At 38.4% G+C, this 19,566-nt stretch overlaps 1 protein-coding gene across 3 annotated transcripts in view; it reads left to right on the forward strand.

Moving 5' to 3' along the window:
• The window catches only part of SEPSECS (Sep (O-phosphoserine) tRNA:Sec (selenocysteine) tRNA synthase), a 33,022-nt gene extending 13,824 nt beyond the window's left edge, over positions 1 to 19,198 (forward strand). For 2 of the 3 annotated variants that reach the window (XM_040486755.1, XM_040486758.1), the window contains exons 7-11: positions 3,691 to 3,820; positions 3,943 to 4,034; positions 15,315 to 15,408; positions 17,078 to 17,168; positions 18,580 to 19,198. In XM_040486755.1, the coding sequence (XP_040342689.1) occupies positions 3,691 to 3,820; positions 3,943 to 4,034; positions 15,315 to 15,408; positions 17,078 to 17,168; positions 18,580 to 18,883 (711 nt within the window). In that variant the 3' untranslated portion in view covers positions 18,884 to 19,198. The other variant, XM_040486769.1, reaches the window with a different exon arrangement.
• Positions 19,199 to 19,566: the final 368 nt, after the last annotated feature.

Raw genomic sequence — 19,566 nt, forward strand, 5'->3', positions numbered from 1 at the left:
GGATTAAGTGACTTGCCCAAGGTCCAGTAGCTACAAAATGGCCCATGTAGTTCAGTGAGGCTTCAAAGCCCCATGTTTTCCTTTAAAAAACAGCGTGCTGAAACTGTAAACACTTCCTTGAGAAGACAGCAGTGTAGTAATCAAACCGTCAGTGAAGAAAGAGCTATAGCTACAGCGTGTCAGCTTATTTATTTATTTTTATTTTAAAGATGCTGCCCCAGGGTGACTTAATCCTCAGTACAGGAAGCATTCTGGTATGCACGTGTCGTTGAAGTCAGCTCTGAACAACCTGTGCTTCTGTTTCTGTGCTAAACTGACTCATTTAGAAGACTGATGGAATGTGGATAGTAGGACGGATTAATGGAGAAGGATGTGGTAGAGTCACAAAAATACATAGGATTAATCTTTTTAGAGTCAGAATGGATTGTAAGGCTCCCGAAGTGTGGGAAGCAGTGGCTTCGCTTATTAAGAATTTGAGAAACGCCTTGGATCCTCTGTCTCCTTCTCTCTCTGCCCTTTTGCCCTGCTTTCAAAAATAAGTAAACATTAAAAAACAAAAGAACTTGGGAAAAGTAGGTATTATACTACTTATTCACAGACCTAATTCTCAGTTCATTCAACAAGCATTTACAGGGTTTCCCTCTGTGTGCCAGGCATCAGGTTAGGCACTGGGGATACAGGGGCGAATACAACAAAATCCTTATCTTCGCGGAGCAGAAGCAGACAGTAAACAATAAGTACGACAGGCCTTGATAAATGCTCTGGATCGGGAAGGGGGTATCAGATTAGATGGAGCGATCCAGAAAGTCCTCCCCAGGAAGTAACGTGAGCAGAGCCCCGAGTGATAGGAAGGAGTAGGCCACGCAGCTCTTTAGAGTCCAGACAGGAGATAACAGCAAGTGCCAGGACTCTGAGGCAGGAGTGTGCTTGGGGTATGCAAAGAACAAGGAGGCCAGTATGGCTGGACCAGGGCAAATGCGGGCGGCAGTGGTAGTAAAGAGAAGTGAGGTGTGTCAGCATTTGGGATTTTATCCTTGGTATGGTCGTCAGCCATGGGAGGGTTTTGAGCAGGAGAGTGACGTGTGATTTATGTTTTTTGACCATCGTTGTGGCTACTCACATTGTGGCTACTGTGAGAGTAATAGACTGTAGGAAGGCAAGAGTGGAGGGCTGTTGCAGAGCTCACAGAGCTTGAAATAAGTTGGTGGCTCAGGCCAGGAGAGTAGCCATTAAGGTGTTAAGAAATGGTTAGATTCAGATGTATTTTGAGAGTGGCTCTTACAGGGTGTACTGATGAATCAGATGTGAGGTGTGAGGAAATGAGAATTCAGAGCCCAAGGCTTTAGCTTGGGCAGTTGGAAGAATGGAAATGCCATGGGAATAAGAGTTTATTTTATAAACCTGGGCTCTTCCTCCAGATTACCTAGGTTTTAGTCCCTGTTGTATCTTGGATTACCTTGGTGACTTCTAGTGAGGTGCTTTAACTGCCTGGATTTGAATCCCAGCTGTGCTGTTAATATTAAGTACACTCCTGACCTTGGGCAGGTCGCTTTAGTTTTATTGTCCCTTAATTTTCTCGTCTGTAAAATAGCAATTATAATAGCATCTGCCTCATATGGTTATTACAAGGGTTAAGTATGTGAAGTGCTTAGAACAGTACCTGATGCACAGTAGGTTCTCAATAAATACTGGCAGAAATTATTATATGAACAAGTATCTGTTTTATTTGCTATCGTTGTCCCTAGATCCTTGGACAATGTTTGGCAGCTGATATTTCTTTTGTGAATAAACAAGGAAATGAATGAGCTGGTAATTGACAACCCTTTCCTTCATAGAACATGCTCGTATGATTCCTGTTTTATTTAAAAACCCTTTCAGCCTTCTGGTATTTTTTTCCTCCTCATTGATATCCTCTGACTTCAGTGAGTGGGTCTAGCTTGCTTTTTTATCTTTTTTGCTAAGCAATTTATCAAACCATACTCGATGGATATTAACTAAACTTACTATGGTAATCACTTCATAATGTATGCATATATCAAATCATCGTGTCGTATACCTCAAACTTCTACATACTGTGTCACTTATATCTCACTAAAGCTGGCATTTTTTCACTTAAAAATTTGAAAAAAAACCATACTTCACTTCCACATTTTTTTGCAAAGTTTCATCTTTTAAAAATACTTAGATATACACTGAATATTTAGATATTCTGTTTCTTTGATAAAACCATTTGTTTTTGGGGAGCCTGTTTGTCTTCTTGCCATGGAGTGTGGTAGTGCCTTTTATGCTGTCTGGGTTTTAGCGGTGAGGGGATTCTAGCAAAGTCCAATGCAGTGGTGGTTCTCTTACACTCCTGTACCTGATTTAGGCTCACATTTCTCTCAGGAAGCCTTGGACAGTACTGAAGTGTTAATAAAAGACAACTCTTAACTGTTCCTCTTTATTTTCACCTTCTACTACTTTGTGTGCTGTTCAGTTATTCTATTAGTCTTTATATGCTTCTCTCTGTTTTCCTGTGATACAGTGAGATTTTCTTTGATCATAGTTTATGAGGAAATTAGAAGAGTAGTAGGGAAAGTTTGAGATTGAAACAGCCATGCAGTAGCTTCCGAAGTAGTCTGCTTCCCTTTCCTGCTTTTGTGTTTCTACTGATTGCCTGGATCTGGTCTCTTAGATTAGGCCAGCTATCTGCTCCTTCTATTCTCCCTGAGATATGGATGTGGAGGGAAAGTGTGAAGATGAAGGTCAAATGTGGTTATATTAATAAGAATGTAGATTGTGAATACAGATTGAAAATCTGTCACTACAGATAAAGAAAAAAAACTATCTTAGTTGAAATTTAGATAGTATCTCTATTTTTAAGAGGAGAAAATTGAAGCACATTAGATAGAAGGTCACAGACTATGTTGGATGGGGACTAGAACTTAGTTTTTACATTTCTAGTAGGTAAGTATTCATTTTTTCACTAGAATATTAGATTTTCACTTGAAGTTCATTTGCAGTGGAATAAGATCACCTAAGATTATGACATTAGGAAACACGAGTTCTTTAGAAACATTGCCAAGAATATACAAAAAGATTCCATTAGTTGATATTAAAAATAAATTTTCTCTCCTGTTGTCTGAATGGTGGTAGGAGCACAGATTGTCGCTTAAAGTGGTCATGCAGGTAGTAGATTATCCAAGCATCAAAGAGAAGTACAGTACTTAAATGTATAGCTAATTGATTGGCAACATGGGTGGCTAACGTCTATTAGATTACGGTGGCCACTCTTGTTTAAAGTTAGTTAATAGTTGCAGGACCCACTGTTGGCATTTATTGTCAAATGGAAGATCACAGATGAGAGACAAGGGAAGAATCGACCGTCTTATCCAACATTAAGGTGAAAAGCTGAGTTCTCACCTGAACTACTATGGAAACGCTGCCTTCCTCCCCAGGGTGTTGTGAGGATTTAATGATTTGTTTGTATGAAAGCAGGTTGTAAACTATAAAGTGCTCTTTCACATAAAAGGAGCAGCATTTAAAAACTCATTTAATACTTAAAAATCCTTTATTGGCACTGTTACAAAGAAAATTAGGATATTTGATCTGATATTTCATGCATTGTTTAATGGTGTTTACTTGTTAATAGCAGTTGTCGTCTCTTTTTCTAGAAGCCAATCTGTAATACTACATGTTACTTCATTCTAGGGGGCTCGAGTTGGTAGAATAGATGCTTTCGTACAGAGCTTGGACAAAAATTTCATGGTTCCAGTAGGTGGCGCTATAATTGCTGGCTTTAATGATTCCTTCATTCAGGAAATCAGCAAGATGTATCCAGGTAAATAAATCAGTTGCTCTTCAGAAAAAGTAACTGACAAACAAAAATTCCATTTGTACCTAGGCCACTATAATAAATTTTAATTTCCCTGCCCTGAATGTGACTTGTTCATCTTATTTCAGGAAGAGCTTCTGCTTCACCTTCTTTAGATGTCCTTATTACTTTATTATCACTTGGATCAAATGGCTATAAGAAGCTATTAAAAGAAAGAAAGGTAAGTTTTCCGTTTCGGTACACAATCATACCCTTGACTAAAATCCTTCCATATTACTGGTGTTTTTGCCTTTTGGTCTGCCACTTGGAAGGCATAGCTAGCTAGTGTGGTCCTAGAGCATTTACTTTGATCTGGAATCACCCCAGGGGGTTTTCGGTGAATCGTTCTCTCCTGTCTGTCCAGATATGGTGAGAGATCTTGGACAAGTGAGTTTGCTTTTGTGTTTTTTGAGAAACTCCTACATCAGAGATTCTTATTAGTTCAGTAAAAATCAGTTCATTTATCACTTAAAGATAGAGGCCCTTGAAACACAAACATACAGGTTTGTTTCCTCTTAGTTTCTGGAAGTCTGAAGACTTGTATAGGTGTGAGATGTCAGTCACAGGAGAAAGAACCAGGTCAGAAGTTAGCTAGCTTCTCATTCTAAAATAATAAATTCATCCCTTGTCATGACTGCAATGCTGAACTCATTGGTTATGTTGGCTGTGAAAAGAAAAGTGACATTTGTGCTTGAAAACTAGACTTTGTCTCCAACACTAAAAACTAGCTTTAATTAATTCAGGACAACTCCAGAATTGTAGACAGAGACAGTGTTGGCAGGGCGGGTCAGACTAAAATGTTTTATTCATCTCCCATCTGGGAGAGCTAGCGGCCCCTGGGACAGTTTTTGTATCTGTGTAACTTCCCAACCATCAGTAGCAGTTGTAGTCCCTTAGATTATTAATAGCACTTCACGTATTTTAAGATACTTTATGTATGTTTTGTGGTAGATCCTCTCAACAGCCTTATGAATATGCAACAGAAGTTGAAAAATTTTATTCCCTGTTTTACTCTAGTCCTCGCACCGCCCCCCCCACCCCCCAAAAAAACAGTCCATAGGAAAGTAATTGTTTATATTGTGAGGACCTCTCTTAATACTTACGTGATATGGAAAAAGATGCTCAACATCACACGTATGAAAACCACGGTGAGGTACCACTGCACGCCTCGCAGAAGGAAGCTGGCAGTACTAATGCTGGCAAACCTCTCAAGCAAGTAGATCGCTCAGACATTGCTGATAGGAACACAAATGGTACAGCAACTTTGGAAAACACTTTCGCAGTTTTTTATAAAGTTAAACATATGCTACCATATAAACTAGCCAGCCCACTCCTAGTTCTTTACTCAAGGGAAATGAAAATTTATGTCTGTACAAAAACCTATACGTGAGTGTCTGTAGTAATTCTATTCAGTATTGCCAGACCCTGGAAGCAACCCAAATGTCTGTCATCTGGTGTATAAACAAACTGTGGTATATAATACTCAGCGATAAAAAGGAACAAATTACTGATATGTGCAACAAAATAATGGCTCTCAAAATAATGGCCTTATATTAAATGAGATAAGCCATGCTCAAAAGATACATATTAAATGGTTTCATTTGTATGCCATCCTGGAAAAGGCAAAAAACATATCAGGACGGAGAAGAGATCAGTGGTTGTCAGAGTCTTGGGTTGAGCGAGGGGACTCATGGGGTAGTAAACTGTTCTGTATCTTGAGAGTGGGAGTGTTTTCATAACTGTATATGTTTGTCCAAACTCATAGACGTGAACCCCTGAAAACTGGGCCTCCGAAACTTTATATAAATGATGCCTCAATAAACCTAACAAACATTTCCAAATGATTTGACTAAAACTCCAGTTTGATCAACTCCCCGAAGTGATCATCACGGTAATAGATTGTTGTAGTTAAGAGAAGACCTCAACAAATCTTCCAAGGAGCCTTTTCCATATGATAGATGAGACCTGTTTATAGATGAACAAAATTATCACCTGTTTGTATTGTTCATATGAGAGTTTAGTTGTGTTAAGTGCCCGTGGGTCTTAGCTCTCCTACAACTGGTTGTTTTACTATGGAAAAGGCATTTGAACTTGCAGATTTTTTGTGAGGTGTTTCTGTCATCCTCATTTTTATGGGAGATGGAAGGATAAATAATGTGTCTGAGGTAAATTGTGGGCCATGGGTTTAACGCTAGGCAATTGGGCCTCTGATCCTCTATCTTAACCTCTAAACTCTGCTGCTTTTTTCCTATATGGATAAATAATCTAGCCTGGTAGCTGTGTAGTTATCTTACATAGCTATAAATCTGAAGACTTATGTCTACCAATACGCAAAGGAGGCAAAGGCAATGAATGAATTTAGCAACCCTGGCCAAAAAAGCTCAGTTGTATTTTAGAAAGGATATGAGGTATTTGTTTGTACAGAATCGCTGTTGATGGGGAGCTGCCCCTCCCTGACTCCAGGTGATCCCAGTGGGACGGTCAGTTACAGTGTTCTTTCCTCCTTTTGTCAGAGCGGTGGGCATATGACCCGGCTAGCTTGGTTCACAGGTGGGCATGTGGAGGTCGATTCCTTCCAGCAGACTTGAGAGAGTCTTGAGAGAGAGGGGGTTTGCTGCTTTGCAGATAGTAAACTGTAAGCATATGATCTTATTACTCACCTGCCATACTTCTCGCCTCACCAAGAAAGCCTTCTTGGGACTAGAAAATCTAAGAGGGAAAACAGAACTAAGAATCATCTGAGTTTCTGGATCCAGCCATGCCTCCTTGTAGACTTGGCTGTAGATGAACCAACAAATTCCCTTTTTTGTTTTAAACTGCATTTCTGACACTGATACTTGTGATCCTCTTATGCCCTTGAGTCCTTCCTAATGTTTCCCAACATTCGTTTCCTCCTTTTCCCTTCCACTGCTACCGCTCCCTAGCTCAGGTCCTTACCATATCACCCCTGGATGGCTACAGGAATTTACTAATTCTCCTTCTAATCTGTAGCCTACTCTCATTTGCTGTGTTGTAAATGAGTGTGCCAGGTCAATACTTTAAAGTTTTTCAAGTTATTCTGCTTTGAGTTCTGGTTGCCTGCAAGACAAAGCTTACCCTGCCATCATGATCCTTTATAGTCTCCCCCCACATTATGTTGGCAGTATTGGACCTTGCTTGTTCATTTATTCAGGCAAAGAAATGTTTATGCTTAGGCCCTAAGGTTAAATTCACCAGTGAGACTCACGTAGTCTCTACCCTCATGGAAGTTATAGTCGGGGGAAATCTAGATGTTAAATAAATAATTACAAATCTGTTTGGCTTTATGTAAGGACAAGCAGAAGATATGAGAGCATGTTTCACCCAACCCAGCTGGGGCACCTAACCCAGTTTTGAGAGGGTTGGGGAAAGCCTCCCTGACGAAGTGACATCTGTTCTATGAAGGTACAACTTGTGCATTTATTAGACTCTTATGGTGTCATCATAAACTAGACTGGATGGCTAAAATACCTGTACAACTCTTACAGGGTATTTTTTTTAAGTTTTTATTTATTTATTTTGAGAGAGAGAGTGCAAGCAGGGAAGAGACAGAAAGAGGGGGAGAGAGAGAGAGATAGGGAGGGAGGGAGAGAGAGAGAGAAAGAAGAGAGAGAGAGAGAGAGAGAGAGAGAGAGAGAGAGAGAGAGAATCCCAAGCAGGCTTCACACTGTCAGCGCCTGATGTGGGACTTGATCTCAGGGACCTGTGAGATCATGACCTGAGCCAAAAATCAAGAGTCAGGCACTCAACCAACTGAGCCACCTAAGTGCCCTACTTAACAGGATATTCTAGACTGAGTCTGGAAAGCAAAGTCCTATGCAGTTCCAAGAGAGTTTGTTCTAGATCACTTCATAAAATTAACTTTCCTTTATGATAAATTCAGATTCAGTAAGTCTGGAGTGGGGCTAAGACAACTGCATTTTTACACTTGATCTTAGCCAAAAGGCCAAGAAGCGATAGGACAACTGCATTTTTAAGAAACTTCCCTGATAAATCTGATGCGCATCCTAGTTTGAAACCCATTATTTTGGAGGCACACAGGTCACTTGTATCTGTAACAGAAACTTGGAGAAGAAACATAACTTTTTAGCATTTTAGTACATAGGTAGATAATATTTTACAGAGTTTGAGATGGACTATATAAATATCCCAAAATACCAAAGGTTTAAAAATATAACTTGTTAGTTATCTGTTTCTGATCTCTTTAGTTGTCCTAGTTATAGTCCTTTCTTGTATTGTTGTTACTCTTTGCCTTCTAATGGTCCCTCTGCAGATTTGGCTAAAAATTCATTTTTGGAAATATAAGATCTCTGAGAAGACTATTACATCAAGTTTTAAGTTAGACATTTAAAGATTATTGTTTATCATATAGATAGAAACTTTAAAAAAATTTTTTAAAATTTATGTTTATTTATTTTTGAGAGAGAGAGAGAGAGAGAGAGAGAGTGGGGGAGGGACAGAAAGAGAGAGGGAGGCACAGAATCTGAAGCAGGCTCCAAGCTCTGAGCTGTCAGCACAGAGCCCGACACAGGGCTTGAACCCATGAACCATGAGATCAGGACCTGAGCTGAAGTCAGATGCTTAACCAACTGAGCCAGCCAGACGCCCTGAAACCTTAAAAATTTTTATATGCTGTTATAGTATCAAATAAGTGTACTGTTCAGCATTTCCTATTTCTGTTCTTCAATGGAAACTATATATGATAATAGCTAATAAAATTATGTATTTGCTGTAATAAACTAATATCAGTCTTGAGTGATTTTGTAGTTAAGTTTATTTAGCTAGCATATTAAACTGATTATCTGAGTGCATACCCCCCAGAAATCACCATCAGGGGTGTGAAATGAGACTTGGTCCTTCTGGACGGGGAGTCTGGGAGACTAGTGTCCAGCCTGGAGCTTGCATTCATCCCTCTGGGCTTAGCATCCTTTGCTTGAGGCGCTAGATGCTCTTCAGATGTTGGTTGAATGAACTAATGGGAGGTATTAGGGAACACCTAGGTTTACTTTGGCGTGGTCATCTCTTGTTTTACGCAGAATAAGTATCTTCCAGTTAGAGAGCAAATAATTTTTGATACTGACGTTATGAACTAGATGTTCTCATAGGAATATTTCTCAGTATTTCTCAATACTCACCATAACTTGTGAAAAGGAACGAGTTAAAATGGTGATAACCTGTTGTGTGTACAGGTGCTATATCAGGCTACTCCTCTTCCAAATTTATTTCCTTACCGTAGGATTTTGGAATTGTTGATCTTACAGGGGCTCTGTCATCTTTTTGGAATCTAAGAATTTCTGTGATGCCATGGTTCTTCTGACTTCTGACATTTAGGGTTTGACTTTAAATTTTTCACTTACATTTAGATGATTCCAAACACCCATGCGTGTGTACGGTTTGCTCAGCATAGAAAATCCACCTGCCTTGAGAGTGACCTGTAGGAATATGTAGCTTAACAAGTGAATAGATCCAGCAGGTAGCCCCGCTCTGCTTCTCATTGGGACTTTGTTCTTTGTTAATCATCGAACAGATATTTTATGAGACTAATTTTATGTCTAGTGATATTTACAAGTTGGATGGCTCCATCTCAGATGTCAAGAAGTACTTGTCTTTGTAACATCTGGAACTTTTTTCTTTTCCTTTTATCTGGATGGAATAGAGTGGAATGCACAGGACGACAAGAATAGGATTATAGCTATGGGGTGTTGGCATGTGTCTATGAGAGTCCTGCCAGCTAATGTTAGTTATTTTAACCAGAAAACTCTTTTAGGAGGGAAAAGTAGGTGGGTGGAAAGTTGGCATTTTTATGAATGTTTGCTGTATGTCAGGAGCTCTGCTAGGTTTATTATATTCATTATTTCATGTACGACTTAAAGCAAGTTTATGAGGTAGGTATTATCCCCATCTTACAGATAAAGTTGAGGCTCAAAGAAGTTAGGTACTTATCCAAAGAGCACAAGAAATGCCAAAACTGCCACTGAAACCCAGGTCTGTGTGATTCTAACGCCTCTGCGCTTTGTGTCTTAACCACTCCCTTCCCACTGCTTCCAGTCGCTCGTCCAGCACTGGGGGCATGGTTTCCTGCTCTGTGCTAGGCATCAGAGCCATAAAAATGATGATCTCGCGACCCTCTCTTCTTCGCTACTGGAGGTATGTAAAAACCTCAAAGACTAATGTTTAAAATTCTTTGTGTAGAATTTCTTAGAGACTACCTGTAGTAGTAATCTTCAAAGTATTAAAGTACTCCTTTGAGAACCCTGTCATTGTGAGTGAATAAAAGTTTACTCTTTAACAACTTCATTCAACAGGCAGGGCTCTTCACTGAAAAATCTGGATGTCCTCCATGAGCCCTAATTGCATGTATGTGGCATAAATATTGTTTTTTTATTGGATTTGTTGCAGAAGTAAGGGCCTCTTTTGTTTAAATGGACTTGCTTTTGAACTGTGAAAATTTAATCGTGATAGTTTATCAGTTCGGCTCTGGAGAAGCTGAGGCAAAGTTATTTTGCTTCAGCCGGAGCTATTTATATACCATCACTGAGAGCTCCTTTTTATATTATCGGTGTTATTGCGTACTAAAAAAGGAGTGTTAAAAGAAAACTTAGGATTTTTTTTTTCATTCTGTGCCCTTATTCACCACAATGATATTTTTAGAGGTTATTTCATCTAGTATATCTCTTCAGAAAGCGCTTTATCTTTTCACAGTAGAGGCAGACAAGAACTCAGCTTGAAGCCATTCCTTGTCAAGCCTTCTTTTTTGAAGTGTGAAAGGATCAGAGAGAGTGGCACTCGGCGGCGTGTGAATTGAACCTGTGCCCTTAGCCCCTTCCTGATCAACATTCTGCTTCACTGAGGGGAGAGATGGCCATGAATTTAACTGAAGAACCCTTTGAGAAAGGGGTTAAAATTTAAGGCACCATTTCTATGGGTTTCTCTCTGCAAAAAGAAGGATCAGTCTTAGAAGTTTCTCCTGACTTCTCTTTGCTTCCAGAGAAGGCCAGCATTCTGCTTAGCTTTCCTTCTAGAAGAGTGCTTTGCTGAACAGGGCACGTGCATAATCATTCGTCGTTGCAAGTATCTGCTGAGTGGGCCACGGGTGGATGAGGAGTGACAGCGGAAGGGCCGCTCCAGTGGCCAGCGCTTGCTAGCTGGGCTTGGAAGACCAGCTAAGTTCTGAAAGAACATCAGACCTACAGCTTCAGATGCTGTTCTCTAACAGAGCTAAGTTTGGAAACCTGAGTAGATTTGCAGCCCTAGAAGTGGAGTAGTTGAGTACCAGAGCGTACCAGATCTGTAGTGGAGTACCAGAGCGTCAGATCTCAGGCCTGGTTATGGAGCCTCCACAGAGGAGTTTGAAAGCAGGGCGTTAGCCTGAGATGTAGGGCCTGCTGAGGGCACCCGGGTCCTTGCCGCTGGCCACGGCCAGAGCAGCATGTTGCATTCCGTGCTGGCATGTGCACACGGGGACCTCCGTGTGCATGGGTCTGTACGTGCGGTCTGTTGTCGCCTATCCTTTCAGGGTACCATGGATGTGTTAGACCACTTGTTACGTTTCCCTTTCGCTCTATTACCTACTTTGTAAGACATATTATAATAATTTCTGAAGCTCTGTTTTCATCTTACCTTGTAACAAGAAACGGTATGTTTTGAAAACATTACATAAGACATTTTCCCTTAAAATTTAGTGAATTAAGCACATTTGGGGGTTATGGGGAGGGATAGGCTAAACGTTGGGCGTTACAGCTGCAAATCAATTTACAAAAGGCCATGTGAAAGATAATGCTTAATATAATTCAGCTTCCCTTCCATTAACATCTTGAACTATGGTGTAAAGTTTTGTATTTTTATTCTAGAAATATAGCTGACATTAGCATTCAGGTATGCAGTTCAGTTTATCTCTAGTGAAGAGTCTTTTAAAATTAAGTTAAATACAGCACAAAAGACATAGAAAATCAATAATATTTCATTTCTTTTAAGTAAGATCTTTCTATATACATTTGCTTTGGGTACTTATAAATTTCTCCCTTTACAGAAGTATTTTATAATAAATGTCAGTTATAGATTTAACTGTGGCAAAAAAATAGTGCAGGTTTTGTAGTACCTTTAATATATCAGGAAAAAACTGCTTAGCTAAGTAGTAGTGTAGGAAATAGTGGTACAGTCTTCCAAATGATATTTTTTAAATGTAGTGATATTAATGGGAGAACATTGAGGGCCTTAACCTGTCAGATATTGTAGGACTCAGTATATTGCACGTTAAGATATTTAAGCTTCTTTGCTTATTGGCTTACCTATCATAACCCTTTACACAAAATATTTGCAGATGGATGTGAACTTGACTCACAGATGTTTTCTTTTTTTGTGTAATTACTCCCATACTCGTTATATGTAAGATTTAGTTACCTTAGCATTATGTTTGTAGTCTAAAGATGTACCTTAGCATTATGTTTGTAGTCTAAAGTTTTAGGTAAAACTGATTTCTAGTGATATTAGCAATCAGTAGAACTGGTTAAAAATGATTTGTTAAAGTATTAGAAATTGAGTATTAGGAGAATCTCAGTTTTTTAATAGCCATGTATGCATCAGTAAGTTTAAAAGCACCCTCTAGGGGTGTTACTAGGGAAACATTTCCTCTTTTTTTGGAAGTAGCTAAGTACAAATAAATACATATTAATTACTCATCAGGCTTCTTAGTTTACGAGTGTGTTCACATTGGTGATTCTTGTGGTAGCCATACTGGATAGAATAATATTTTACATTTGTCCTCACCACTGAAGTAAGTATTTTGCTGTTACTCTTAGGGTGGAAAATGTAGGAGGCTAATAAAAGGCATTTCCTAGCTATCAGATTTGTTTCTGCTTATGAGAAGTTGAATTTGAGACTAAGAGAGTTAGACAGCCAGTTGCAAATTAAGACTTCGGTGTATAATATAGATGATGAAAAATCAGCAGTTAACATCTAAATTAAAATGTGACTGCTTTTTTCTTTTTTAAGCAATACAGAGCATTTGGATTAGTGACCTAGTTACTTTATAGTAGATGAAAATATATAAATGAAATCCAGAAATTCTACTGTTCATTAATACTGGTATAGTACTAAAAGATTAGGAATTGTTCCAGTTGTCAGAAAAACTCTTGATCTTTGGATTCCATTTGATTCTCTTACTGTTTCACCTTCTGAAATGAATATCAGAATAGTAATTTAAGAAGGAGGGGCCAAGAAATCTTTATATATCTAAGAAAAGTTGCCTAAACAGCTCTTTACAGTTTGCAAGTGGTGATGACATTTGCCTCCTTAATTACTTCTCTACATTATTTTTTTTTGTTGTTTATTTTTGAGAGACAGAGAGAGAGAGACAGAGAGAGAGCACAAGTGGGTGAGGGACAAAGAGAGAGGAAGACACAGAATCCAAAGCAGGCTCCAGGCTCTGAGCTGTCAGCACAGAGCCTGACGTGGGGCCCAAACTCATGAACTGCTAGATCATGACCTGAGCTGAAGTTGGACGCTTAACCGACTGAGCCACCCAGGCGTCCCTACTCTATTTTTTAATGAAAGAGAAAGGTTTATTACATCTAACAGTAACATTTCCTCATAACTTCATTAGATATGACCAATATGGATGTTAAGTTTTCTAATATAAAAAAGTCAGTTTATTTTAGTGATCTAAGATTTCACAATTCTGACATGCTGGGACAATTGATCTTATATAATAGCCTAAAAATTTAAGAATGACTACTAGTTTAAAATTTTTTTTCAGGTCAGAGCACAAAATATACTGTGTAAAAAAAATGTTTGTGGTCTTAAGTAGACTCATTAATAATTAACAAACTTGGTAGGACTTTTCTTCTTCTTAATCTTAACAGAAGATGGATTGAGTAGAATCAGACTATCCAACCCTTACCTTAGAGAAAACTGAAGCACTTTTTGCAGCCTTCGAAGTAGGAGAAGTATCATTTCCTGCTGTCTACACCTGGTACTTTGTTGGCCCTTGGCCCTTTAGTGTATCCGTAGAGTTTATGTGTTTTGACTGTGACTGGAGGAGGTCAGGGCAAATGGGCTTCTTCAGGAAAGACTTATTTGGTCAGATTTTTATTTCAACACTTTATAAAGGGCTTACTAGAAGAAAGTATAATTTTAGGTCAAACAGTTGCCAATTTAAGATTTATTTATTTTATTAGACTTTATTAAACTGCTTACATACATGTGCACATGGAACTATACTTACAAAATATTTTTATTTTATTTTCTACTCTTAGGTGTACATTATTTTCCAGAGTAGGACCAAGAACACAATTTTTTTTTGTTTTGAGTTGGTATGTTCTTTTGAGTTGAGGGAGTTGTTAATATTGAGTTTGTGCAATTTGAAGGAAATACATTTTAAACTACTTTTTCCTATGTTACGTACATACTAAAAGTACGGCACGTTTTTCTTGGTGTTTGGAAAACAGTAGTGAAGAACACAAAGTCCCTGCTTTCAAGTTTTCCCGTTCGAGTAGGTACTCACAGGAAGTATTCATTTAAGCTAATAAATAAGGTAATTTCAGATTGTGATAAGTATAGTGAAGAAACCAAAATAGGTAGTGGTTGTAGGAGGGAGACCGGGAGGACTTTAATAGGCAATTAATAAAGGGAGGGCTTATCGAACGTTCTGGGAGAAGCACTGTCTTGTGTCTAGAGCAAGCAGGCGCAAAGGTTCTTATACCAGAATGAGCTTGCTGTGTTTGGTGGTTGCAAAGAAGGCTGATGTGGCTGTCGCTATACTAAATGGGGGAATGACAGTTGCTGAGTTGGGCACATTGGCTGGGCTAGATCATTTGGGGCCTTAATAGGTGAAGAGTTTGGGTTTTCAGTACTTACAGACGGGAATCATTGAGAAGGACATGATCTGATTTATGCTTTTCAGACTGCTCTGGCCTCTGCATGTAGAACAGATTGTAGAGGGGCAGGAAAGTCGACAGAGAAATCATTTGGAATCTACTGCTGTGGTCCAGGGGAGAGGGTGATGGCAGCTTGGACCAGAGTGGTAGCCCTGGAGGTTCGGAAGAGAGGACGGATTTGTGATAGCTCCATAATATCCCCAAAGCAGGAAATATGCCGGTCCTTTGCCTTCTTCACCTAAATCCTGTGGTTTCTGATAATTGTGGCGGCTTTGAATCTCACTATATTGTATCAAAGGAAAGAATTGGCTCCCAGGGCACAGAAATGAGTTAATTTACAGCACAGATACCACACCAAACAGATTTTGTTTTATTAAATCTGGCAAGTTTCAGTAAGCATTCATTTGATTTTCTTTAAATGTAACATTTTGGGGACACCTGGCTGGCTCAGTCAATAGAATGTGCAACTCTTGTCTTGAGGTTGTGAGTTTGAGCCCCATGTTGGGTGTGGAGATTGCTTAAAAATCTTTAAAAAAAAAAAAAATAAATGTAACATTTTGTTGTTGCAGGAAATGTTTTCATATTTGTCCAGCCAACTAAAGAAGCTGTCAGAAACCTACAATGAAAGACTGTTGCATACACCTCACAATCCCATATCTTTAGGTAATACATTTTTCTTAAGAAAAAAAAAAAATCAGTGCTTCATAACCATCCCCAGCAGGGACTTGGTATTTCTAGAAAGAGTATGAATTCTTTCTGGTTACAATGATATTTCTAAATTCATTACATTATTAATTTGTAAATTGAAAAGGTTTAGTTAGCCTTTAGAAATGCTTTAATGTATTCCTGAGATGAAAAACCATACACTGGAAAGAATCCAAATCAATATTAGAATATACAGAAAAAGATACTTTGACTCCTGCTTCTAACCAAAATAATTTAGTCACTAGTAAGAACTCTATAAAAATTTTCACCATTTAACAAAACACCATAATATTAAAAATTAAATCTATATTGTTTTTAATGCTGTGATTGTTTTCCTGATTGTCTTTATGTTAGAGAACTCCATATTTATGATAATTTCCTTTGTAAAAGGACTATATATTTTTGTTATGTAGTACAGAGGCTACTAACAGGTTAATATGAACGTTGACTTTTATGCATTTAGCTTTTAAGCTTCATAATTCTCCCTTTTGCAAATATATATATAGTGGAACGTTTCATATTTCATGCATATCTGAGGAAAGTTAGGAAACAATCATTTGTAACTGAAGCCTTTTGCAGGAATTGGCTTCCATGGAACATATATAATATATATTAAATATTTAAAAATATATTAAATATATATATTAATATATAACAAATTATATATGCCACCAATATATAATAAAACCCATCCCATTTAGTCCTTTGCTGGTTTATATTACAGAAGATGGTATGGTATGATTTTGAATCACAACTCTGCTATGTACTAACCTGTCACCTCCTTTCCCCTATGTATGTAAAATAGAGACAGTGATCCCTCACATGCAAAATTGGTAAAGAATGGTTGAGATCGTAAAGTATCTAGTGTGGGAAGTCAAGTCCTCAGGAAATGGTAGCTAGTAGTGGTGGTGAGAACATAGTTTACTCATGTAACCTCAGAAAGATTATTCTCATTTATATATGCAGAAGTTGATCTTACATAACCTTATGTATGTGCTGAAAATATCCCACATTCCCATTTTACAAGTTCTTAAAACATGGTTGAATTTGAATAAACTGCCATATTGATCATGTCATCGTTCCATCTATTTAATTGGAATGTTCACTCTTCAGAAGGGTGATCCGGAAATTCTGTTCTGATTCTGAGTATGTTCGTTTATATTAACAAATTTTTGTCTGCATTTATTAAGATTTATTAAGTGCATTGAAGTGAAATCATGCCCCTTGACAATGAATATCTCCATGCCAGTTACAAAAAGACAAAGAATGTAGGATTCCTTTTGTATGAGGTACTTAGAGTAGTCAGAGTCCTAGAGACAGAAAATGGAATGGTGGTTGCTGGGGGTCTGGAGGGGAGGGGAGAATGGAGGTACAGTGTGCCAGTCTCACAAGATGGAAGGAGTGACGAGGATGGGTGGTGGGGATGGTCGCACAACAGTGTGGGTGTGTTTAACACCGCGGAGCTGAACACTCAAAAATGGTTAGGATGTTAGCATTTTGTGTTATGTGTCCTTTAACACACACACGCACACACACCTAAGTCAGGTCTCCCTCATTAAGTACTTTTTTTCTGAGTGATTTTGTGCTGGTGAACCAAAGTACATTGGGATCCTTTATCCTCTTTCAGCCATGACACTTAAGACACTAGGTGAAGACGAAGACAAAGCTGTCACTCAGCTTGGCTCAATGCTGTTTACCAGACAGGTGTCTGGAGCCAGGTGAGTGTGTCTGAAAGAGGCCTGGATTTATTTGGCTTTTCCAAGCTCCCTGTAATAAAGTACCTTTCCTTAACAATAGTCCCCCATGTATATGCTGAGCTGCATCTGAGGATTCGTCATGAGTGAAAGAATGAAGAGATGGAAAACGTGTGGTGCTATGAAAGCTCGCCTGTGGAAGGCGCACGCCGGAAACAGCCTCAGGGAGATCGGGATCTTGTCTGTTTCGTAGAGCTACAGAAACAGTTACATCGCCTGTCTCTATACATTTTTATCTTTATTTTCCTTTGTTAGATAATCTTCAGTGGTGTCACGTCAGGGTATTAGAAATAAGTCATCTTCATTACTAAATTTAGATGAAAACATTTTTAAGGAGAAGCCCATTTCCTGAACTAAAAAGGTTATGCAATTCTTGTCTAAGTGCTACCTTTGAAAAGTGTACTTTTTTCTCTTATAGATACACGGCTTAAAAATGAATTTCATTTTTCATTTTATATTTGATGAGGTCAGAGAAAAATGACTTGAAAAGAAATATCTTGCCCTAAGTACTCTTCTTTACATGCTTCTATGAAAGCATTTCTCTCTTGACTACCAGAGATTAGAGATTTCACATCAAAGGACAACTTTTTAAAAGAAAAAAATCTTAGATTAATTCAGCTTTTACCTTGATGAACTCTGTCTATACACAGCATAGTTCTGACACTTCTAAAGTGGTTTTCTTAGCCTTGCTTTAAGTGTCGCCAGTATTTGTCTTTTTGTTTAGATTGACCTTAATTGACTTATTTTTTTGAAAGAAATACTGGTAGAAATCTGCTTATATCAAGTTTGCTAATGAAATCTAGCTTAGGAAATGCACATGCCATTGCGGAATATACTGATTGCTGACCACCATCCACTGTGAGCGGGTGCATAGTTTTTTCTGGATCTTTGCTTTACAGCTCTCCATTGCACAGCACAGATCAGATGGGTGTGATTTTAGTTTGTTGATTTTTTGAGGCAATACACAATTAACCAAAGTGGTTTGACTTACAAATTTCAGTATTTCATTAAGGTAGGTATATGTGAAGTCAGATTCCATAGTTGGTACCAAAACAGAAATCATTTTCTTTTTTCTCTTTGAAGAAGGTACAAAGGTATTTGCAATTCCTAGAGGTTATGGCTCTTTAATAGAAGATAAGTGAGCAGTACTCTCCAGGCAGTACTTTTCTATGTAAAATAGCAACGTATTGCATAATTTTATTTTAAGGCTGCCACAGTGTATTTTCATGATTTATAAATCAGGTCATGGTTTATGACTGTTTTTAAACTTCTCAATAAGTAGATACAAGGCTTAGTAACACAGATATCTTTTGTTTATGAGTGATATTCTGTTAGCATCACCAGACATTAAATTGCTAAATCTTTTCTCTTTCAGGGTTGTGCCTCTTGGGTCTGTGCAAACCGTGAGTGGCTACACTTTCCAAGGCTTTATGTCACATACAAATAATTACCCTTGTGCTTACCTAAATGCTGCCGCAGCCATTGGAATGAAGACGCAGGATGTGGACTTGTTCATAAAGAGACTTGACAAGTGTTTAAAGGCAGTAAGGAAAGAACAAAATAAAGAGAGTCATGTGTCTGGAGTTGACAATTATGACAGAACTGAAAATGTGGATATTGAAGAAATGGCTTTAAAACTAGATAATGTGCTTCTTGACACATACCAGAATTCTTCATGACATGTGAAAGGTTTCTCTTTGATAATTTGAAAGAAGTGACGAGGCTGCAGTACAAATAAGCGGTTTAAAGACAAGACCTTAGGTTTTTGAATTGAGAATTTCGTGGAGAATGTTTGGTGGAGAACTAGAATGTGATCGGAGCTAGTCGCTGATGACTGTTAGGTTTTTTACTCTTAGACCGCCTCAGTCATTATGATCCTTAACAGATAATACACAATTAACATTTTCCTAATTGTTATCCTATTTGTCAGTTACGCATTATGATTCCGATGATTCTTACAGGACAGTAAAATTACTTCTTGATTGCTTTCGAAATGTGTAGACTGCTTCCTTCTAACCATTCTCTACCATTCACACACAGATTACTTATGTTTCTGGTCACAGAGAAGGTAGAAAGATTTGATGCTACTATTTACAAGACGTTGATGTGTCTAAGTCACAGTATGCCTGCAAAATGGACATTGCCCAGGGAAGCAGAGTCAAGCTTTAGTTTGCACTCGGTAGCAATGTCTCTCCACTGGGGATGATTTGCTTATATCTAAGCAACATCTGGGGACATTTTTGGTTGTCACAACTTGTGGAGTGCAGTCGACATCCAGGGGTTCAGGCCAGGGGTGTATCATCAACACCATACAATGGACAAGACAGCGTCTCCAGACAGAGAATTATCCAGCCCCGAATCT

Source organism: Herpailurus yagouaroundi, unplaced genomic scaffold (genome assembly GCF_014898765.1).
Source record: "Herpailurus yagouaroundi ecotype Mexico unplaced genomic scaffold, PumYag 28, whole genome shotgun sequence".
NCBI lineage: Eukaryota > Metazoa > Chordata > Mammalia > Carnivora > Felidae > Herpailurus > Herpailurus yagouaroundi.